Source organism: Uloborus diversus, chromosome 4 (genome assembly GCF_026930045.1).
Source record: "Uloborus diversus isolate 005 chromosome 4, Udiv.v.3.1, whole genome shotgun sequence".
Taxonomy (NCBI): domain Eukaryota; kingdom Metazoa; phylum Arthropoda; class Arachnida; order Araneae; family Uloboridae; genus Uloborus; species Uloborus diversus.
In genome coordinates this window covers 163,454,631-163,477,457 of record NC_072734.1, presented here as the reverse complement: position 1 = coordinate 163,477,457, position 22,827 = coordinate 163,454,631, and the positions used below count along the sequence as shown (strand labels likewise).

The 22,827-nt window shown below is 32.5% G+C and overlaps 1 protein-coding gene and 1 long non-coding RNA gene across 2 annotated transcripts in view; both read right to left on the bottom strand.

The window, feature by feature from the left end:
* Positions 1-6,037: 6,037 nt before the first annotated feature.
* LOC129221438 (transmembrane protein 145-like) overlaps positions 6,038-22,827 on the bottom strand; it is a gene marked incomplete at its 5' end in the record, with an annotated part of 48,578 nt that continues 31,788 nt past the window's right edge. The window contains 3 exon segments of the mRNA XM_054855922.1: positions 6,038-6,170; positions 20,725-20,889; positions 22,496-22,555. Coding sequence (XP_054711897.1) covers positions 6,111-6,170; positions 20,725-20,889; positions 22,496-22,555 — 285 coding nt within the window.
* Positions 8,951-19,971, bottom strand: LOC129221445 (uncharacterized). The gene is made up of 3 exons (XR_008580514.1): positions 19,887-19,971; positions 12,197-12,249; positions 8,951-9,013 (listed from the first exon to the last, which is right to left on the bottom strand). It is a non-coding gene; the product is annotated as an uncharacterized LOC129221445 (long non-coding RNA).

Here is a 22,827-nt window from a genome sequence, read left to right as displayed (position 1 = left end):
ACAAAATTGAAACTGCTTTGGTAATATTACTTACTAGTGGTACCCGCACGGCTTTGCCCGTAATAGTATAATTAAAACATCTTTTGGTTCGTCTGTATATTTACAAATAATGTATGGTGAATCTTCTCGCCAATTGGCTTGTACCCATAATACGGTTCCACGTTATGATAATTTCGTATCTCGTCAATTGGCTTGTGCCCATGTTACGGTTCCACGTTATGATAATTTCGCAATTTACTCGTCCATCTTATAATATTTTCGTTCTTAAAATTGGAATAGGAAAAGAACCACAACGAATTTTCGAAAAATCGCTTCGAGGTGCACACCCCCATGCTACAAACTAACTTTGTGCCAAATTTCATGAAAATCGGCCGAACGGTCTAGGCGCTATGCGCGTCACAGAGATCCAGACATCCAGACATGCTACAGACATCCTCCGGATAGAGAGACTTTCAGCTTTATTATTAGTAAAGATAAAGATGTATCTTTTCTTAAGTGTTCGTTTAATATTCTGTTTCTGACACCATGACGTATTGATAAATGTGCTTCATATGTTACGGTAAACATTTCTCAAAATACAAGTAAAATCTAACATTGTAGCTGTCTTCTTTACGGGATAGATTAGTTTTTCAACATTGACAAAACTGTCATTACGTCATATCTTTTTAGTCAACAATACCCTTCGGAAGTTCTTCCACATTTTTTTTTTCCCCCACGAATTTTATTTTTACTATAATTCACCGCTTTTAACGAATCTTTCTTTACTTTTCTTTCGTCAACAAAGACCTGTGTACTTTGAATTCATAACAGCTACTAAAACTTGAAATTAAAACTCTAAAGCATATCGACCATTATTAGAAATTCTATAAAAGAGAGAAAGCAAACATCCCGAAAAAAAAGGTCTGCCAACACGACATCAGAAATACAGTTGAACAAGTATGCGATCCAGGTTATACGAATTAAGAAAAGTACTGTTCAAACGAAATAACCAAAAAATTGAGTCAAGGTAAGGGAGACCGGGGCAAGATGACGAGTCGGGCAAGATGACGAATGTCTTAATTTTTCCGTTTTCCACTAGAAACAGCATCAATTGGATACTACTGGCTCTCCTATCGGCTGTTCGTTCAGCAATAATTTAAAGACTCTGAAATTGTCATATTTGTGTTAGTTCTGAAGCTCTGATTATTTACTGCTGCTCCGTTATAACTTTCATGCATGTGTAAATAAGCTCTGCTAAAGATATAGAAATGATAGATCGTTTTTCTTTAGTATTTATGAGTAACTTAGTATATATACTGCCTATTGCCATGAATAAACGTTAATTGATCGCCTTTCTTTATGGCAATGAAGACGAATCTTTTCAAACAGGCAGTCCGGGGCAAGATGACGGGCCGAAACACGGGGCAAGATGACATTACTTCTTCTGTACAAGTCCTGCTTGTAAAGAAGAATATTGTGGCCCTCCAGCAGAAGAATGGTGGCGAGTGCCAAGAGTGGTGGCGCGAAGAATGTTCTAATTATGAAAATGGCATTTTTATTTGTGACTATTGCTAGCTGCACAATTAAATACTTCAACATTACTTTTCAATTCATTACGCTTAATTTGATGCTTTGTAAGATGCAAAAACACAGTAAAAATTTGTTAAACTTTGTAATATATTCAAAAATTAAATTGTGTTCAACCTTTTTCAGTGTTGTCATCTTGCCCCAGTACTGGGGTAAGATAACGATTTGTTTAGGTTATGAAAATATAAAAATATCCGTCATTTATTTCATTTGAAAAATTAAATGGTACTATATTTAATACTACAAAGGGCCTCTCTAACAGCTCATGTAAAGGAAATTTTATTATCCTTAAAAATAAATTAATAAACAACAAAAATTGTTAGCATAGTCATCTTGCCCCGGTCTCCCCTACATAAAATAACTACTGTAAGCAGTAAAAATTGTGTTTTTAATTCAAAAGAATAAAACATAAAACTGAAGAGAAAATTGCCTACAAAGATTTATTACGCTAAATCGTATTTTATTTATATAGTGTACATTTAAATCTCTATTCGGATTAACCAAAATCCATTTTAATAGGGTTTGGATTAGTGAGGAGTAAATGAATTGAAATTAAAATCCTACTAAACATGGTCAATAAATGCGCTGACGCAAACAAGTGCATCGACATCAAGCCCTCGTCGCTTAGAGGTACTATACGTCATAGAAAAAGCCAAGTAGCTAAGCAAACTGAACGAATTTTGGGTAAGTATTGAAGTATCGACTTTTATTACATTCTCCATTACGAGTCGGGGATTGTGTACGGTAAATGTGATAAATATGGCTGAATATTCAATAATTCATCACATTTACCAACCTTAGTGGGGGTTGTGAACAATCACCGGGGAATGTACAAAATCACCGGATTTATCACATTTACCGTAACACACACACACGCCTACTTGCATGTACACAGGTTTACACACACACACACACACAACTATACACATGTAACCACTCAGGAGGTGGGTTTCTAGAAACGGCACCTGTCCTCCCCCCCCCCCACGCTTGGGGGGACAGGTGCCGTTTCTAGAAACAATAACCTCAATGAGTAGGGTCCTGTCGCAACTCGTGATTGCGAAACACATAATTTGAATTCAAAATTTCAGAATTCAAATTAATTTTCCTTTTTTCTTCTTGGTGTGAGTATTTTGATCACGGCGCCAGTTCTGGAGGGTTACAGTTAGAGAACGTCTTTTTTATGTAGGTAACTCCAACAGATTCTACCCGAGTATTCTAGCATTGAAACAATAAAAAATAAATACTGCTTTCGATTCCTCATTTCTCTTCCTTCATACACATTTCTTGTGGGTTATAACACAAAATAGGAAAAGTGGAATTCGATGCAGAAGACTAATTCTTCGAATGAAACAACTTGACCGAGATTGACACCAATTCAAATGATACTACCTGCGTTTAAGAATTGATGGGCGTGCTGAAAAAAATGGAGGTAGCTCCAAATTTTCGAGGGGATCTTTTATTTTCCATGAAAAATATTTCCTTTTGAATTATTATTAAACACAGTATAAGCTTTCACAAAATGGTTGTATTATTCCACTTTCAACTTGTCAACTAGTTTTCCCAAATTCAAATGACAAAAGAAAATAATAATAAATCAATCGTTTTGGCAAAAATCAACGACAGCGACCGTTCGGATACGAGACATCCAAACACACCCCCCACTGCCAACATTATTGAAGATAGCCAAAATTTTCGTTTGAAAAGGACATCAACTCCGTAAATTTTCATCTAATAGCTTTTGAACGCCCCACAGCAATTCTTGTCAAAAATTTGGCATTTTGAACTATAATTTCGGAAACTTACCAAAGTAACCAACCTAACTTCAGCCCTCCTAAAAAATTACAAAAATCGTCTAAAATTTCGTTTTAGTACTTCAATTTTGGAAACTTTCCTGCGGAGAGACCCGGAACCCCATCCCTTTCTCTCATTTAAGACTTCGAGAGCGAAAAATTTCCTCGGAAGATTTCCAAAACATTCTTTCCTCCTCCAGAGTCATCAAAAATGGCCTACAAATACCATATTAAAATATAAAAATTTCGAAAAGTTTTTAGTGGAGAACCATTCTAACTCCACATCATTAAACACGATCTTTCATTTTAAGGGCCTCAATTTCACATTTTTTTTCGAGAAAGCCGTCCTAACTGTAGTCCTTTACCCACATTATTTTACAAACGTCTAAAATGTCGTTTCCAGGTCGTCATTTTTTTAAAACTTTGTGGAAGAGCCTCCCCTTCTCCTGCCCACTAAAACCCTCTTACAGCTTTATAAAAGGTCTTCATCGATTTCGGAAAATTTCCAGGAAAGAGTACCCAATCTCCATCCCTTATCCTTTCAAGTTGTCCAAGATAGCCTTAAATTAGGTTTTTTAACCGACTTCAAAAAGGAGGCGGTTATCAGTTCATACCGTATGTATGTTTTTTTTTTTTTTTTTGTTTGTCCACTCATAGCGTCTCACCTAGTGAACGGATTTTGATGATTCTTTTTTTAATAGATAGAGGATGGCTCAACTTAGGTCCCATTACTTTGTTTGACCATATTTGTTCTTTAGAAAAAAAAGTTATGGGCAAAAAACAGTAAATTTCCCTATTAAATGATTAAAATGATATTGTAGCGAAGTTCGCATTTTTCATCCGTGTATAACGGTGGCTCAGTGGTAGAATTCTCGTCTCCCACACGAGCAACCCGGGGTTCAAATCCCGACTAGGACAAAGTGAATTTTACTAAATTTTCGTTTCTACTGTTTCCCCGAATTTTCTCGAATGTTCTATTAATTTCTGTATCTTTTTCAAGTCTGGAAAGTTCCAGCACTTTTTCAAGTTGTATATAAGGAGATGTAACGTTCATTCGTGGTTCTGAATAAAGATCTCGAGTTGAGACTAACGAGTATTCGCTTCATTTGGCTTTCACATTGTCTTCGCTATCTTCATCTACGCGACAATATGAAACTCATTGTTATAAAAGTTTGGTGCCATATAACAGTAAAATTAATAGTAATTGTAATGATGATTTTGAATAAAGGCTTTTCTAAAGCAATACAGTGATAAAGAGCCGCACTTCTTACTAGGTAACTTCTTACTTTTACTGAAATATCTACATTTACACTAAAAAGAATGAAATAAAAAATTTTGAAAAAAAATAGAACCGACTTCAAAATTGCTCTAAAAAGTGAAAAATAATTTTATTCTTTAAACACCATCGATAATACTTTTAAACATAATTTTTGAAGTTGGCGCAAAAACAAAAAGTAAAATCCATTGTAACCATGCTTCGTTCATATTTTTATCAAAAAATCATCCAAACTTAGGAACGAAACATTTATGTCGTTACTCAAATATGCTGTCATCAATGCGTACTGTATGTGGTAGTGAAGAAACTGGACCTAGTTAAATTTATACTTGTAGTTGAGTTATGGGCTGTGAATGATTTTATCGATCGTTTTTGCGCCAACTTCAAAATTATGTTTAAAAGTATTATCGATGGTGTTTAAAGAATAAAATTATTTTTCACTTTTTAGAGCAATTTTGAAGTCGGTTCTATTTTTTTTTTTCAAAATTTTTTATTCAATAAAAACTAACGCGAGAAGAACCCGCGTCATTAAAGGTCGTCTAAAACTTTGCATTTAGGACCTCAAATTTGACATTCATAAAGACATTAATCTAAAAGAGGAAGTTTTAAATGATTTCACGTAAAAACCATAAAAAATGAATAAATATTCAAGCAAAATGAGTGATAAATGTACTGTGCTTTCCCCCACATTCTTAATTTTAAATTCATAGTGATACCAATGCGAATTATTATTTTTAAACGAGTGTATTAAATATAATTAATATATGGAATATTTTGGCATTATAGATAAATGAGAAAGAAAGCAACAATTTTCGATTTCGAAAACCTTTCTCAGAAAAATTTTCTGGCAGCGCCACTCTGACTGTAACCGGCCAATAATTTTTTACTCTGCAAAATTTTTCTGACGATTTGGAGAGTTAGGAGAAAATGTTGCAACGTCAAGATTTCTTTTTAAAATTGTTTTTTAAATCAAGCCTAATGTTCCTTCTCGTTCAATGTTATTGTGTGTAAGATATGTGAGCATAATCGTATTTTATCATTCGGTAAAATTGGAATTTCATTCGGCGAATTGAGAACCCCCCCCCCCCCCCCCTTCATCAAATTTTATTTCAGAGAGCCCAGCTAAGGAGTCGTGCACAAACGATGTCACTCTTGAAAGGGGGAGAGGACCTTTCGTGAAATTGTGACAGTTGTTGACAAGGGGGGAGTAAGTGAAGTGTTGTGACAAAGGGGGAGGGGTTAAATATATTGAACAAATAAAATGTCACCATTCATGGGAAGCCCTTTATATAAAAATTTCCGATTCATAAGTGAACTTGGAATAACAACACCAAGGGAGAATTTTATTTAAATACACAATAACAGAAATATTTTAGCCAACACAAAAATAAATGCAATCAGAAATGGATATCATTTTTTCTGCTTTGTAATACTGAGATTCTGCAACTTAAAGCTATGTATTTTCAATCCGTATATTATTAACTTTCGCTAGTGCGAGAAATTGGAGGATTCTGCGGGGAACCAGTAGCGTATGAAACCTGCAAAGCAACAAAAAAGGAGACATGAATTAATGAAATACAATAATTGAAATACAGTATATAACAAAAAGTATTGGGACAATTTCAAAAATTCATATTTTTACGGATTACTCAAGAAATATCAGACTAATTGCTCTATAATTTTTCTTACATAAAAGGTGTACGCCAACTGTCATTTTCCAATAAAAATTGAATCTATTATTCATTTAGGGGACCAGCAACAAATTGAGCAAACAAGAAAGGTTTTTTATCATCTTTCATTGTAAATTTTAGGGGCACTAAAATCGGGTACATTTCTTCCCTTTCTTGAAAGCTTCTACATAAAGAATGTGCAGATTTTTTTGTGAGAGGGGCACCAAATTTTACCAGAAACTGGGTTTTCTGAAAAGTACAATTCAATCTTTTTGGTTGGAAAGATTCCCCCCATTTGGAGCATTTTGATTGGTAGAGTTCGGCGCTTTTGTGCGCCGCGCGACCTCGGACATAGGGACGGCGCGGCCCTGACTGAAATATGCTTTATTTCATAAATGTTACGGTGATTTGAATGCAAAAACGTTTTTGAACATTAGAATATGTTTTAGGTACGCAGAATAATACCTCAAACCAATTGAATTATTGAATATATGTCAGGAAGATGGACTTACGCAAGAATTTTTAACCTCGTTATGTAAGTCCTTTCTCAAGACCTTGTCGCATTCTATCCTTCGACATGAATTTAGTTCAAATGGACAAGCAATCAATGAGTGATTATGAAAAAAAAAAAGTCAAATTTAGGATTATTCTTCTGTTGTTACCTGTTTCCCCACATAGCATTTTTTGCTTGCAGCAAACTTGCAACAAATTTGCTTTGCAATTCTGCAAACTTGCATCAAATTGGATGAGACAAGTCTGCAAGTCAGATGCAAACGAGATGCAAGCTTATGCAAGCCTTGCTTTCCCCACGAAGTGAACTTGCAGCAAGTTTGTCTTGCAAGTCTTATCAAGTTTGCTGCAAGTTCGTTGCAAACCAGTAGGAAAGTCATTTTTGTGGTATCAAACTTGCTGCAAGTTCAAAGCAACTGAAGCTTTGCTGTGACAAGTTTGCTTCAAACTGAGCTTTGTCGTATCAAATTTGCTACCAGTTCATTTCAAAGTTGCATAGCATTTTTTTGCTTGCAGCAAACTTGCTTTGCAATTCTGCAAACTTGCATCAAAATGGATGCGACAAGTCTGCAAGTCTGATGCAAGCCTTGTAGTCCCCACGAACTGAACTTGCAGCAAGTTTGTCCTGTAAGTCATATCAAACTGTTGCAGGTTCATTGCAAATTTGCTTAGGTGCATCAAATTCTGAAAATTTTCTGCAAACTAATAGAAAAGTTTATTGTACCAAATTTTCCACAAATTAGTGAATAAGTAGCCATTTTTTTTTGACAAAATGTATTGTGAACCCACTGCAAGCTAGAACATACTTTTTTTGTATTCATTGCAGAAATATTTTTAATGGAACAAACTTTATTGTATTAAAAATTTGAATTTATAAAACTACACTCCTTTGAAAAAAATCAGGTCTCAAAATTAGTAGTATTTCTAGATTTTAGTTTTAGCAATAACTGTAGAAAAATATTTTACACTATAAAAATATAATTAAATTAAACAATGAGTATTTGTTATGCACCCAAGAGAAGTTTGTAATAGTTTGCAATAAGTTAACAGTACCTTTGATCTGATTCACGAAAATTTGATACAACAAAACTTTTGTTTTCAGAAAATTTGCAGAAATTATAACGCAAAGCTAAAAAACTGCTAATTTTATAAAAGTTTTTCTCTAAACAAATTCTTACTTGTTTTTTAATAAAGGATTAAAACCTTTTCAAAATTTTATATCCCAATTTACACAATGTAATACAGTAAAACCTGTGAAGTTGACCACCTGTCTAAGTTGACCGCTTTTTTCAGGCACGGAATTGGCCCTTATCGTATAAATCTACCTTTGTAAGTTGACACTTGTTTAAGTTGACAACTAAAGTAATGCACCACAGGTGGTCAACTTATACAGGTTTCACTGTACTAGCTTTGTTTACCAATTAAAATTTGAATAGGGCATTTCATTTTTCTTTAACAAAAATTCTCATGCATTCACCGAATGCTGTAAATACAATGTTAATTATATACAGGTAAATGTAAATTTAAACCCAATTTGAAGTAAATTTGAAGACTTTTTTTTTACTTTATTATTTACTATGTAGGATCTGATTCAGGCGTAAAACGTTTGCTAATGTGTGATCATACATTCATCTAATTTTACGAAGAACAGTTGATTATCAAGCAGATGAACACAAAACATCCCAAATTCAATGAACATTATATTATTATTAAATAAATTAATTTGTTTTTGGATATTGAACTGGCATTTAGTTCACGGTCACATAGCGACCTTCTAACAAATTTGAGCACAGGAAGTAAGGTATAGGTCTAATTGTACTGAATAACATTGAATTGATACAGTAGACTTCTCCAGAAATGTTAATTTTTGCTATTATTTTAATAAAATATACTTGTTAAAATGTACAATTCAAACCAAATTATATGGAGAATAAATTACTAGTAAATTATTTTTTGGACGTTTTTTTTCTATGATATAAATATATGGCACAAGCATCAATTAAATAAACTTTTACTCTACGGAGACTTTTCAGTTTTGTGGTAACCCTATTATCAGCAAACACAAAATAAATATAAAAAGACAGTTATAATAAATCAATACAGACTGTTTATTAACAATAATTACAAACAAATTGTCCAACAGTATTTACAGAATATTATAATACATCGATTCTTCACACTTTTCTTCCTGTCTTTGTGACCTAAAATAAAAAAAAAAGCATTGTAAAAAAATTATAAGTTTTACTTTCATTAAAGAATTCTGCTAACAGTAGTCTTAAAGACAGGCATAAACTATAGTTCCCCAGTTATGAACCCTACTCGCATTAAAGGGGCTACTTGAAAACCACCAATTGCTAATGTTAACTTAAAGAGAAATATATTTTTAATGTTATATTTGCATTTATTTTCAAATCTTTTTTCAATGGAGGGCTTTTGTTACCACACAATTTTTGTTTTTTATACTTCTATTAAAAATGAAGAAGAATCTTTGCTGGTAAGTTATTACTTTTGGAGACGTTTTCACTTTTGAAACATGTTTTAAAAGAAAAATTAGCCCTGTATTCTCAAAACTATTTAATGCAAAACTGAAATGCAGCACTGAAATGCAAACTAGACCCGTTAAAACATTATGGTCCTGTGGCATTAACATAAGCGATCATTTTTACAAAATCAGGAACTGATTTACAGATCCCCAAAGTCTGGGCGCAAAGCAGATTAAGCCTTCTAATAGAATGAACAAGTCTCAGCTAATATGAATAGTTTAAAATCCCAGTACCAAAATATAATTTTTCAGATGATAGCAAATATAAACAGTGCGAAGCTTCTTTTAGAAGTACATCATATGAAGCAGTGAGAAGCAAAGGGATGTAAGTGGACATATGCAAGTTTTGAATAAAATGACTTTAAAGATAACGTCCTAAGTGGACTAACATTGATTTTTTTTAAAGTCATGCTGTACAGAAGCACCTTCCAGGGTTAGGGTTGCCAACCTTGGAGAAACAATTTGACAAGCATCTGTAGCAGGGTTGGCAAGATTTTGGACACAACAGTAAAAACCACGGTTTTTACCGTCCTGTCCAAAACTACATTTTTTGAGAAACTATTTTGTGAGAAAACATCAAAAACAGAACAAAATGCATCAAAGTTGTGGTTTATATTGAATATTCATTCAATGGTGAACATTCAAGTATAAAAATATATGTAACTGAATGATACAGCTAATTCTAATCTAGTTACATAGAAGTTGAATTCATCATTAAACATTCCAAATTGTACACATTTTTTTTTTTGTTTCATAATAGTAACCAAACTTTTTGGCATTTATGCACATGTGCAAAAGAAAGTGTTCAAAATATAGTTAAATAATTGACTGAAATGCAATAAATAGCTACAGAATGTATATTATATTAAAATATGAATTTAAAAAAAATGCACAAGTTTTAAAATTTTAGTGAATGTATTTAATCAATTTATTATTCTTTAATCTATCGTAGAAAAAATGTTAAAATATCATGTAAAATTTAAATGCAAAACCATTAAAAAAAATATTTTTTTTCCACCAAAAAATTACATTTAATAACATTTTTCTCAGTTATAAATGGAACTGAAACTAGTTGTCTTGGTAGTGCAGTGAATTTCTTTTCATAACTCTACAAACTGTTACATAAGAAAGTTTTTACATAATAGAGTTATTGGCAATTTGTTTAAGTAAGATATTTATTAATGAACCTTTCAGAGAAAATACAAATACTCATTAATTAAAACTTATTATTATTTATGCATGATCAATATTGCAGTAAATATGAGTTGATTTGATTACACTTTTAGCTTTAGCATACTTTGACAGATTAGTGTATTTTTGGACGGTAAAAACCGCTTGTTCTGTCTGAAACCAGTTTTAGACAGTCCAAAACTCAACCCTGATCTGTGGTGAATTTGAGGAGCAGCTCGGTATTTTGCATAAAATTCAAAAAACTTACCTTAAATTTTTAAAAAACACTTATCTAAAATTATTTTTGAGCTATAATAATGATTTTAAACACTTGAATAAAAATAATTATTTTTTACTTAATAAGACAGTTTTAAGCACTATGTCATGCCTCATGCTTTTGAATGCTCGACTGTGAAAAGCGGAGCCAAATAACTTTTTTTGCAGAGCTACGGAGTTTTGCAATCTCACTGCCTCATATGGAAGTTCAAAATTTAATTCAGCTAAAGTATGAAAACAATAATAAAAATTATGCATGAAAGAACCTAACTAAACACCAAGTACCTAACAAAACACCTAAGAGAATTACTAAAAGAAGGTATCAGCAAGCTTAAAAAATACTGAATATTTCACGTTTGTTGAAAATCTTTGATCGAAAGAAGACATACTTTGTTTTAAGTAAAATTTAGAAATGATAGTTTAATAGCATAATCCAGCCTTCACATTCCCCATAAATAATGAAAAAAAATTAATTTGGTGAGTTTTCCTCAAAGCAAAAATCCTGACTTTTCAACACCTACTTGTAGCATTCCCCACACAAATTGTAGGATTTATTACTTCCAAACAAGCTTAGGTTTGTAAACATGACGGAAATACAATACCGGTTTAAACTAAAAAACTCCAATCGTTCAAATTTGCTTGCGAACAAAAGCTTACTGAAAAAATATACAAATTAAAAACTTGCAATAGCTGTCATAAATCCTGCTGAAATTTTAAATGGGTAATTGGTTGGTCTAAACTTGACAGGAAGTAAAATGAAATGACAAGTTTAAAATCTGATTTTCAATGCATACTCAAAAATTTTTGTGTTTTCCCCCCTTTTCTTTAAAAATTCAAGCTAGCATATATATTTGATATAGCCAAAATGCATTAATTTAGCTTACATTCTAAATGCGATGTATATATAAGATTTTCAAAAAGAGGTAACCTCATATACAAGTGCATGATATTCTTTTTTAATGTTATTTTCACAATCATTTACTATCTAGTCAGTCCAATTAACTTAAAAGTATTTATAATTAATGCACTTATTTAAAAAAAAAACAATCATTTTTACCTTGATGTGTTTTTTGCCAAACATTAAATACATTTAAGTATTATCTATGCACACCTATTTGACCCCTAAAAGTAAATTGAAAATGAATATTTACCTTGAAAGCAAATAAGAGTGGAATAATTATTCTGCTGCTGAATGCTTTATATAAAGCCATTCAATAAAACTTGGGAAATATGATAGGTTGCGGTTACTAAGATATGGTAAACATTTTTGACTAGAGGTGCAAGAGTTTACACTGTGAAAGATTGTTACTAATCAAAAACCTGACAACCCAGCTTTAAAAAATCCTATTTATGAAGTTTATTAATGAAAATAAAAATGTTGTACTCAAAAACTCACATTATTTCTTGATGCCAGCAGCCATATATCCTTATACACCCTTTGACAAGCAGCTATAAAAAAAAAAAACACATAAGAATAAACAACAGGACATGCTATATTTGCTAATACATTTAACCATAGCTCAAAGTAAAGTCAACAAACAAGAATACTATTTTGAAATTGTCGACTAAAATTATTTTATGGAAATATAACTAGTTTTAAAATTGGAGACAAATGTTATTAATGGAGCTAATATTTTGAATAATAAAAACAAGTTATTGCTAGAAGCTAAACTAAGTTACAGTTAAGCTACATATTCAATTTAATTTGAATTCCGAAATAAAGCCATATATTAAACATCTGAAATCATCTGACAATCCACAGGCAAAAAAGAAATTATTCAAGCAAACTTTGTTTCGATAAAGGTAAAAAATCCAACAATAATTATCAGAAAAATCATTCTGCACAGGTATATTTCAAGCCTCGTGTTAAACACAAAAGTTATGTCTTTCCTTTTTTTTGGTATAGAGATCTCAAAGAAATGTTTTTAAATTTTAAACCATTTCTTTAAAACAGCTTCTCAAAATAGTTAACAATAATCAGTGCAAATGTAAATCATGCTGTGCAACAAACATGTCTAGAAAGATGGCATGAAATTTACAGAGCTCATAGAACATTTTCAGTGTCGAAAAATAGGATATTTTTTTAAAAAGGAGGAAAAAGTAGAATTAATACTTCATTACAAAAGCAAGAACAAAATCAAAACAATTAAAAAGTGAACACATAAATATGTCATTATATGTGCACTGCATCTTACTTGAAGTTTTACCATGAGAAAAGTATATACATTTACAAAAATCAGAATGCCCCAAAAGGAGGTATTAGTCAAAAGGTATCAGCAAATTTTAGCTGATGATTTGGCAAATCTGGAGATAAAAATTGCAAGTTTTTAAATATCCAAATATTCTTTTCCATTGGTTGTAAGGGGAAAAGGGACACATGGGAACAATTTTTTACATTTCTTTTTTTTTTTTTTCAAAAAAATATTATCAATTTCGCAACACCAAAATATCTCCAAGATTAAATAGGTAGCCTTTTCTTTGTGTCATGAACTTTTTAAAAAATATATTTAATTGCTTACATGTGCCCTTTTTGGGGAGAACATATAAACAGGCCTGGGACACATATGAACATGATAAAAAAAATGCAGGACATGCATCATATTTTAAAGAACAATATAACGATTTGCAATAATGAAGTTTGACTAAGCAATTTAAAATATGTTTTCCCAAGTAAAAGAAAATGGTGAAATTACATAAAACAGCTGCTCAAAGGAAGAAGTTTCGACCTGAGAAACATAAATCTGATTGTTCCAAATATTTGTCCAAGAGATCCGAGTACTGGGACCAGGGCTCGAGATACACGGTCGCCCGTTCGCCACTGGCGACCAAATATTTTTAACTGGCGACTATGTTTTCAGCTTTTCAGTTTATTTTTTTCCCCATGCTGTTTTTTTTTCTCCCCAGTCTGGTTTGTGTAATTAATTTGTATGTTAAACATGCTCTAAATGAACTTCATGAATTAGAATCTACTTCAGCCTCATTTGAAAATCACTTTAAAGACAGTTACATTGAATGGGAATTATTTAGGCATTCAACTAAGTAATGTTGATACCACAATATTTGAGACTGATAGGAAGAAAATAATCAATGGTGGAATAATTTATCTGCAGGAACGATATGTAGATGATGATACTGAACTGAAAAAAGCTACCTCGGTGTTCGACACCTTTACTTGGCCGATAGAAAATTTAGAAAATTTCGGGGAAACAGAAATCACAGTTCTTGCCAAGCACTTCCAAAAACATCTTTTCTCCCACAATGGAATTCCATATGAAATAAATCTGAATTCATTATAAAAGAATGGTACGAATTTAAAGAATGGTAAGAATTTAAAGTGTTGGGACAAGGATTAAAAATAGAAGAGTTGCAACAAAATATACTTTTGAATTACAAACGATTTCCTCATCTTAGCCACTTCTTTGAAATCAATGCTGTTCTACCAACTTCAACATTATCTTGTGAACGTGGTTTTAGTCACATGAACTTAATTAAAACAGATATGCGGTCCACAATGGAAGCATCAACACTGAAGGACCTTCTGATGGTTCACATGAATGGTCCTTCAATTCAAGACTTTAACCCGCAAAGAGCTATGGACAAATGGTTTTTCAAATCCACAAAATCAAGACATACACAAGGACATATGACAAAAAAAGCAGCAAACAAACCAATGACTGGAGGAAGAATTCAAGAGAAACTTAAAACTTGTTTGCATCTCCCATTTTTTTGCTTCATACATTTAATTCCCTGCCAATTTATGTCATTTCAAGTTGTAAGTACAGTGAAACCTGTGTAAGTTGACCACTTGCGGTGCAGTATTTTGGTGGTCAACTTAGACAGGTGGTCAACTTATAAAGGGGGTAATGATTTTTTTTTTTTTTTTGGAATTCTTGCACCATGACACCTTTTGTAATTCTTACAATTGACACCTACTCTTTCTGTTTAACTCACTTTCATTGTTTAGCATTACTTTGAAACAATAACTTAATATGTTATTCAAATATTTTTAGAGATTATTTTCCCAGAATGACGTATAATGTGTCGTGCAAATTTAAAATTTCAGTAAATTGATCAAAAAAAAGGCTTATTATTTATGAAAAGTTACTCATTTTATATTAATAGTTCCTAAAAATTTATAGCTAATCAAAAATTACAAATTTTTCACTTAACAACAGAAGAAAAACAAGTTTGGATAATAAAAGGGTTCTTAGTAGTTTTCCCATGTGGTTAAACTCAAAAGGAGGTTTAGTTATGCTGCTGTTTCATTTAGTTGGTAAAATGCTGGTCTGGCATCAGAAATATTCTTGGAAAGCTTTAAAAAAAATAATAATAATAAAAAAATAATTTGCTAAATAAAATTTTAAAAAATAAACCAAGTGGTCAACTTACAAAGGGTTTTTTACAATACTCCAATCCAAACTTGGTGTTCATTAGCGGTCAAGATAGACAGGTGGTCAAGATAGACAGGTGGTCAAGTTACAGAGGTTTTCCTTCATTATATAAGATAGGACTAATTCCGTTCCTGACAAAAGCGGTCAACATAGACAGGTGGTCAACTTACAAAGGTGGTCAACTTTACAAGTTTTACTGTATATGATTTTCATGTATTTTTTAAAGTAACAGAAATGTAGCTTAAAAATTGAAGACTTTGAAAGCGGGGAGGGGGGGGGGATTTTTTTGCTGGCTACCAGAATTTTCGGCTGGCTACTTTTTTTTTTTTTCAAAAACCTCGAACCCTGACTGGGACTGCTATTATTTGAGATTTTTTCCAAGATTAATGTTATGTAAAACATGCCATGTTCACAAGTCTCCCCCCCCCCCCAAGTGTAAATAACCATATTTCACCAGTCGGTAAAATTTGAAGTTCCTATCAGAAAACTGAGAGGGGTCCCTGATAACAATAATGGCAGTATTTTACTTCGTGCAAAATTTATACTGAATGAAATATACACCAATATTTTGAAAATTGGGATTGAAGACTGGTAAAGAAAACACATTCATTTGAAATGCTTATAATCAATATTTCACAAAAGATCATATATTTAATTTACTGCATTTTAATTTGATATAAAATATTCCTTCAATGAGAAGAACAAATAGTATATTCGTAGTTATTCTGTCGAGAAGTTTTTACAAAAAAAAGGTACGATTGATCCAGGGTGCAAGGCAGCCGTGAGCTAAGGCAAGCCACTTGTCGGTTTTATATCCGGGTCCCGTCTTCCCATTTAGCTTGTTAAAGTCTACTGCGATTCCAAGCTTCAAAGGACGGGTCGCTAGTTTCCGACTAAGCTGACATGGCCTCTCGTCGGCACTGCCAGGGTGGTAAAATGGATAAATTTACCAGGTATTCAGGAAAAGACTAAATAGGAATACAATTCGCAATGATATAACAAAATTATGAATTTTATTTAATATATAGATTGAAGCAAAACTAATGCTTTAGTGATACACTGAATATTCAGTTGGTATTCAGTACACTGCCTATTCAGCAGACAAACCGAATATTCAAAATACAAAAGAGTCTTAAAAGTTCTGGGTTCTGCTCTATTTGAGGTGCTTAATGTTTTTAGTTACATTTTTAGTTAGAATGAAATGATTTTCATTAACATCTGAAAATTTAAATATTTTGCTACGTTGTAATCCGAGGAGGCATGAGCCCCAACTACATCTGATTTTCGAGACTCTATGGTACCTTAAATAAGTTTAACAAGAGTAAAAGTTACAGTAGAATTTTAACAAATTTAAATATACAATAATAGGTCAAGGCTACAAAATTCTTAAAAAATTTAACATGCCCTGCTGGGTATGTTTGTCAAAAAAAAAAAAAATGTCGGAATAAAAATTTTAAATGCCCAGTTTTTTTTTCAATTTCATACTAATAAAAATATTTGAATTTGTCGTATAGCATTAATCAGATAAAAAATTACACCTGATTCAAGAACTGTTTCAATATAAAAAATAAAATAAAAGTCAAAATAAATAGTAGGGGAATACGAGGCAAAGCGAAATGGTTAAGATGACTGAGCTTTTTCAAAATGAACAAATAGGAAATTTGTTTTGAAAATTGCAATATATAAAGAAATAACATTACATATAAAATAAAACTTGCGTTAAAACATTATTTTTTATTATTGGCAGTAAAATTTACCCTTCGAGAAAAAGTAGATGTTTTTCCTGTTTTTTTTTTTTTTTCATGGGACAAAGTGAAAAATAAAATATTTTTTATTGGATTGTGAGAAATTTTTTCGAACAAAATAATGATCAAATAAATAATAATTCACTTAATGAAAAGATAATGAAACAATAAACTGATAAATAAATTATTTTATTAATTGATACAAAGAAAATAAATGAGTGAATAAAATAGAGAGTGAATAAAAAAATAAGTGAAAGAGTGAATTAATAAGTGAATTATTTAATTAAGGAAAAATTAGTTAATTGATGAATACGTAAGTGATTTGGTAAATGACTGAATAAGTAAACGAAATGAATTATTTCACTTTGACCTGCATGAAATTTTACTAATTATGAAAAATATTAAAAATACAAATGAGCTGAATATTAATTAAATAAATACTGCACAGAATATTCGGAGTTCCCAATTAATATTCCAAATGTTAATTACAAGAATTTTATGATTTAATAACACCAAAAATAATTTTCGACTTACAACAAACATTACAATTTTGGAAAATTGCTTGTATTATCATATGCTTTGATTTTCAGAGGTATTTTTTTCTTGACTGGAATAGATTATGTAGTATATCACCATAGTACAAAAAAATTCAAACTGTTACTTTGTAATATTATCACATTCCACTTAATTTTAATGTAAAAGAACATTCTCAGATGGTCAAATGTTAAGTTATCAGTTTTGCAAAATTGCAGATAAACAAAGCAGGGGTCTGGCCAGAGGATATTTGGGTCCGTTAACGGACCCTTCACAAAAATCCGATCAACCAAAACGGACCTTTCACAAAATTCCGATCAAACAAAACGGACCTTTCACAAAATCCCGATCAAACAAAACGGACCCTTCACAAAATTCTGATAAACAAGATCGGATCTGTCAAATTGTTTATTGAAAGAGCAAATCTGAAAGCAAAATAACGCATATTTCTGTGTATAAACCGATAATTTTTGGAACCTTTTTTTAAGTCAAATTAGAGGGATCAGCTTATACAAAATCGGCTAATTTTGAAAAAAAAAAAAAAAAATCGGCACTCTTGGAATGCTCCTGCAAGCGATAAATAATGGCTACTGCCAAATAAATATAAGGGTTGTTTGTTTTATCACAGCTAATTAGCAGCAGTGTTTTTGTAAACTTTTCTGAAAAGGCATTGGTAAGCACTTTTCTCCGCTCATGATTTAATAAACAATAATAATATATATCTGTGAAATGAACTTAGAACTGCAAAGGGATAGTAAGGGTGAGGAAAAAATATGATCGCTTCAGATAGTGTTACCAACTTCAAAATTATCACCACTTAGCGTCTGGCGTTGAACCTTTATAATGACTTGATTAGAAAATATTCTCATCATTTTGCCAGCTTGTCAATATTTGCGTTTTTACGGTGCGGTGCGATGTTTAATTGTTATTTTGGGAGAAAATTATATGGGTTTTGTTTTTTCGATGCTAACAAGGATGATTAACTTTAAATAAACTCTTTTAATTACCGTTTTTTTTTTCTTTAGATTTCTACATTTTGAAAAATGCAATCTTTTAACATCCGATATGAGAATCACATTTTGTTCTTTTTTCAAGCTAACTTCGCTTTATTAGGATTCAAATAAATGAAAAGTCTCTTTATTTCTGTTAGAACTCTCATTTTAAGTTTTTAAAGCAAAATTCCATTTTCTGTTATGAGTCAAAACTTAAAATGCTAAATAGATGGTTTATTTTATTTTATTTTTTGGGTCAACTGTGTCCACAGATATTAATGATATGTTTATTATAGGACTCTAAAATGCAATTTTAAAATAATTTTATCAAAAATATTTCTTTTACAAGCTGTTTTTATACTTTTGATGCCTTCACTTTGAGAGTTGCGATCTCTTTGCATCCGCTATGGGAATCCGATTTTTCGAATTTTTAATGATTATTACGCTTTGTTAAGAGGTAAACAATTGAAATATCTTTTTATTTTTGTTAAAATCACGGAATTTAGAAGTTTTAAACCAAATTCTGTGCTTTTTAAGAGTGCCTTGGGTCAAAAAGTTGAATGCTGAACCCTATTCTGAATTTTATTTTATTTATTTATATTTTTGTTACAATTATTTTAAGTACTGTACAGAAATATATCTAGTATAATTTAACATAATGTGGAATGGTAGATAAATATTGATGCTTGAAAGAGCGATGCCCCCCCCCCCCGCCAAATATCAGAAAAAAAAATCCAGAATGATTTTCTCGACGTAGAAGAGGAAAACACTCAACTTTAAGTTTAATTGATACAGTTTGTGCCATCCCTAAATTCTAATATTTTGTTTTAACAAAAAAAAAAAAAAAAATTTTTTTTTTGCGAAATTTTTTGATTTTTCACAAAATTAATTCATTTTTCACAAAATTATTTGATTTTTCACAAAAAACGGACCCTGTGAAAAATCCTGGACAGACCCCTGCAAAGTTTCCCCATTAACTATACTTATCGATTTGCTTTTGTCTTAGGAATGATTTTCATTTTATTTGTATGAAGTAATTTACTTTTAATTTAAAGAAAGGATTCAATATATGCCAACATAACTTTAAAAAAAAAAAGACTAAGGTACATTTGAGTTACAGTTTGAAACTTTATTTTGGCGTTTTAAGACATCGACAGTCGATCGAATTAAAACATGCGGTTTGATAAAAACTGTCAAATAAAACTTGCTACCAACTGTATTTAAGCCATCCTGTATGCATATATTCAAAATTATTCATAAACATCAAGTTTAAACGCTTAACATTGAGCTTGAAACATGTACTACGCTACAAAGAAATGCTTTGACGCGAATCGTAATAGTAAAAAAATATAAACACCAGTGCATTCTTCTGAATTACAATTTAAAGAAAATTGCATTTGAATAAATATTAAACTGCCAAATACCTTTTCTCTGTTGTTCCAACGTGCAGCTTACTTCGTCAATCCATCATGGCTCCCTGCTTCTTTTGCTTCTCCGTGTTTGGCGCCGGACCGTAGACTATGTACTACCGCGCATGCGCTGGGTGTCCGGATTGAAGCAAGTGTCCATCAAACAAGCGTTTGCAAGAGTAGTTTACGGTGGTGCCGCCCAACTTGCTGAAAGTCTGCCGCTAACCAGTCACGTCAAGTTTGACACAACAAGATAATATCAAGAAAAAATCAAACTTGTCGCAAGTGAGCATGCTATCTGGGTCAACACTTGAGGAAAAAGCAGCAATTAGTACATTGCATACAATGTACTAACAGCCCATTTATGGCATCGAGAGACTGCAGCTTCGTCCCTGTTATAGACACATCAGTCTGTAAGAACTGGAAGCAGATGTCATCTCATTGAAGCTGAGAGTTCCCACAAACTGGTAGCTAAATTAAATATTGCGCATCAGCGAAAGTCCAAGATTGAAAATTTGAACTGCACCATACTTCTGCAAACTCTCGCTGGTTTATAAAATTTACTTTAGCAACCAGTTTCCAGTTTGTTGGCACTCTCAACTTCGATGAGATGGCATTTGCTCCCAACTCGCCAACTCGGTAATTTTGTATTAGTCCTAGATTAACGGCTGTAACTTACTGGGAACTGATGCAACCTTTCTTTAACTGGTAATTCCTCATACTAAATTTGATTGACATAAAACAATCAAGAATTCGTTTAAAACCGCAGATTTTCAAAAGCCTCTGTCCTGAGACTCTTCCGAAAGACCTATTCGTTTGCAATTATTTACATGTAATAATTTTCGTTACTCACCATTTCTGTTGGAGCAACGCGATCTCCGTTTGCCTGTACTCCAAAAATGACGGCATAATTAGGCAAGTAGCTCCTAGAACTGAGAGCATAAGGATGATGAGCAAATTTATCGATGGAGTTATCACCCATGGGGGTCGTGCCGTTCCCCTGTAGCATCACACCAATCTAAAAATATATATATAAATAAAAAATCTGGCAAAATCATTTCTTTCGTAGCTACTTATATTAAAGCGATTCTTTACCCTCCAAAACTCGCATCAAAATAAGAACTCGCGCGTGAAAATGTTTCTCACCCCACCCCTTATCCTTAAATTCAATAAACTGCAGAGGACTTATTCATTTATTCAAGTCCATTTAGGTACATACCTGATTTTATATTTAAAGACATAAAATAAAGAAATGTTGCCTCTAACTCAAGGAGGAACAAAAGGACTATAACCTTTTACAGATGCGAGTGTCAATGGCACTAGGGATGTTGAAGACGTCCACCAGATGGAGGCACCTGTGTTCTCACGACGTGAAATTGAAAAGGAAGTTTAATGTAGTTGAGAGTGTCTGAGCCAAATAGGCACTAGAGATCTTTAACATGGGCGGCAATGGTTCTGCACTTCGGTTCTGATGTTCCTAAATTAAAGTTGTTTGAATCTTTGGTAATGGGAGGAGGGGTTCGGGTTCCCCGTTCCCTCCCCCGACACATTTTATAATTGAATTTCTAAAAACGCAAATGTAGATTACCTTCGGCTATTTTTCAGAGAGGGGGCTTCGGGGATTTCTCCCCTAGCAATATTCGAAAAACGCAGTTTTAGACAATTTCAGGTGATGGTAGAGGGAGGAGAGATTCGAGGGTCTCTCTAAAATCTTTTCGAAGTTGAAACTCCAAAAATTTTATTTTGACCGACCTGCGTTAGGGGAAACTTTTCAGGGACTGTCACTCCAAACATTTTCAAAGTTGAAATCAAAATTGAAGATAATTTTGAATGGTTTTGACGAGAGAGTGGGAGACTCTCCCCCGGGAAATTTTTAAAGCTTTCGCCTCAAAAACGCAGGTTTAGTATATCTTTTGTTATATTTGTGCACTAATCTGCTCTAATGGTTTTGCACTTCGAAAATCCACCAACTGACCACTTGGACAGTGGGTCTAAAACAGGCGACTATGGGGGAACGAGGTCCACTCTTACGACTAAGTCACCTAGCGAACCTTTTTGAAATGGGAACATTTGATCTCTTTTTCTTTCATCTGCAGTTGGCAGTTATAGTAGTAGTAAAACAAATTCGCCTAAATTGTATTTTGATAATCAAAACACTAGCTAAAACACGCATAAAAATTTCACTGCAATAATATGTGCCCATTTGTGTAAATTTTCTTTATAATAAAACTACGGCAATAGTATAGTGTAGCTCTGGAAACTTGCAGCTTGATCTTGGAGGCACTCATTTATGTTTGTGTTGAACGAGGAGAAAAATTCTTAAATCGGCACAACGTCATTAATCGTTATCAGTAACACAAAGTCGCATTTTCAAAATAAAGAAAAAGTACCGACTTTCCTCACCTTATTTTATTAAATGGAGTCGTCCAAGCTTCAGCCGATATTAAGTCAATTTATCAAAGTCATACTATAATTGGATTTAACAACAGGTCTGAGCTCGGTGTTTTCTGCCCTACCAGGCTGTGGCCGAATATTCGGGACTCTTCTCAGTTGACCAATGTTACAATTTGAAATAATTGTATACTTTATTAAACGTTGAAATCTCTAAACTAAATTGTCCTTACCTGTGATGTTCTTACATGATACGGGAAGTTTTTATTTGCTTTCGATGGCCTGGTGAGGATCTGAAAGAAATGTAGTGTAATTACGACTAAAGGAATAGTTTGAAATAGGACAATTCAAAGTTAGGAGAGATTTGTAAAAGAAAAAAATGTTTTCAAAAGTGAAACGCCGCAAAATAATTTTCGCATTACCTAGAACATGACCCCACTAGATGGCGCTGACGCTTAACGGGCCTTGACAATTGATGACTTTTCTGTGTTAAACTGATGCAGTTCATGCATCCACCAATCAATGTCAACGTTTCAAAGTTTGTTTATTTTTGATTGGACGTCGC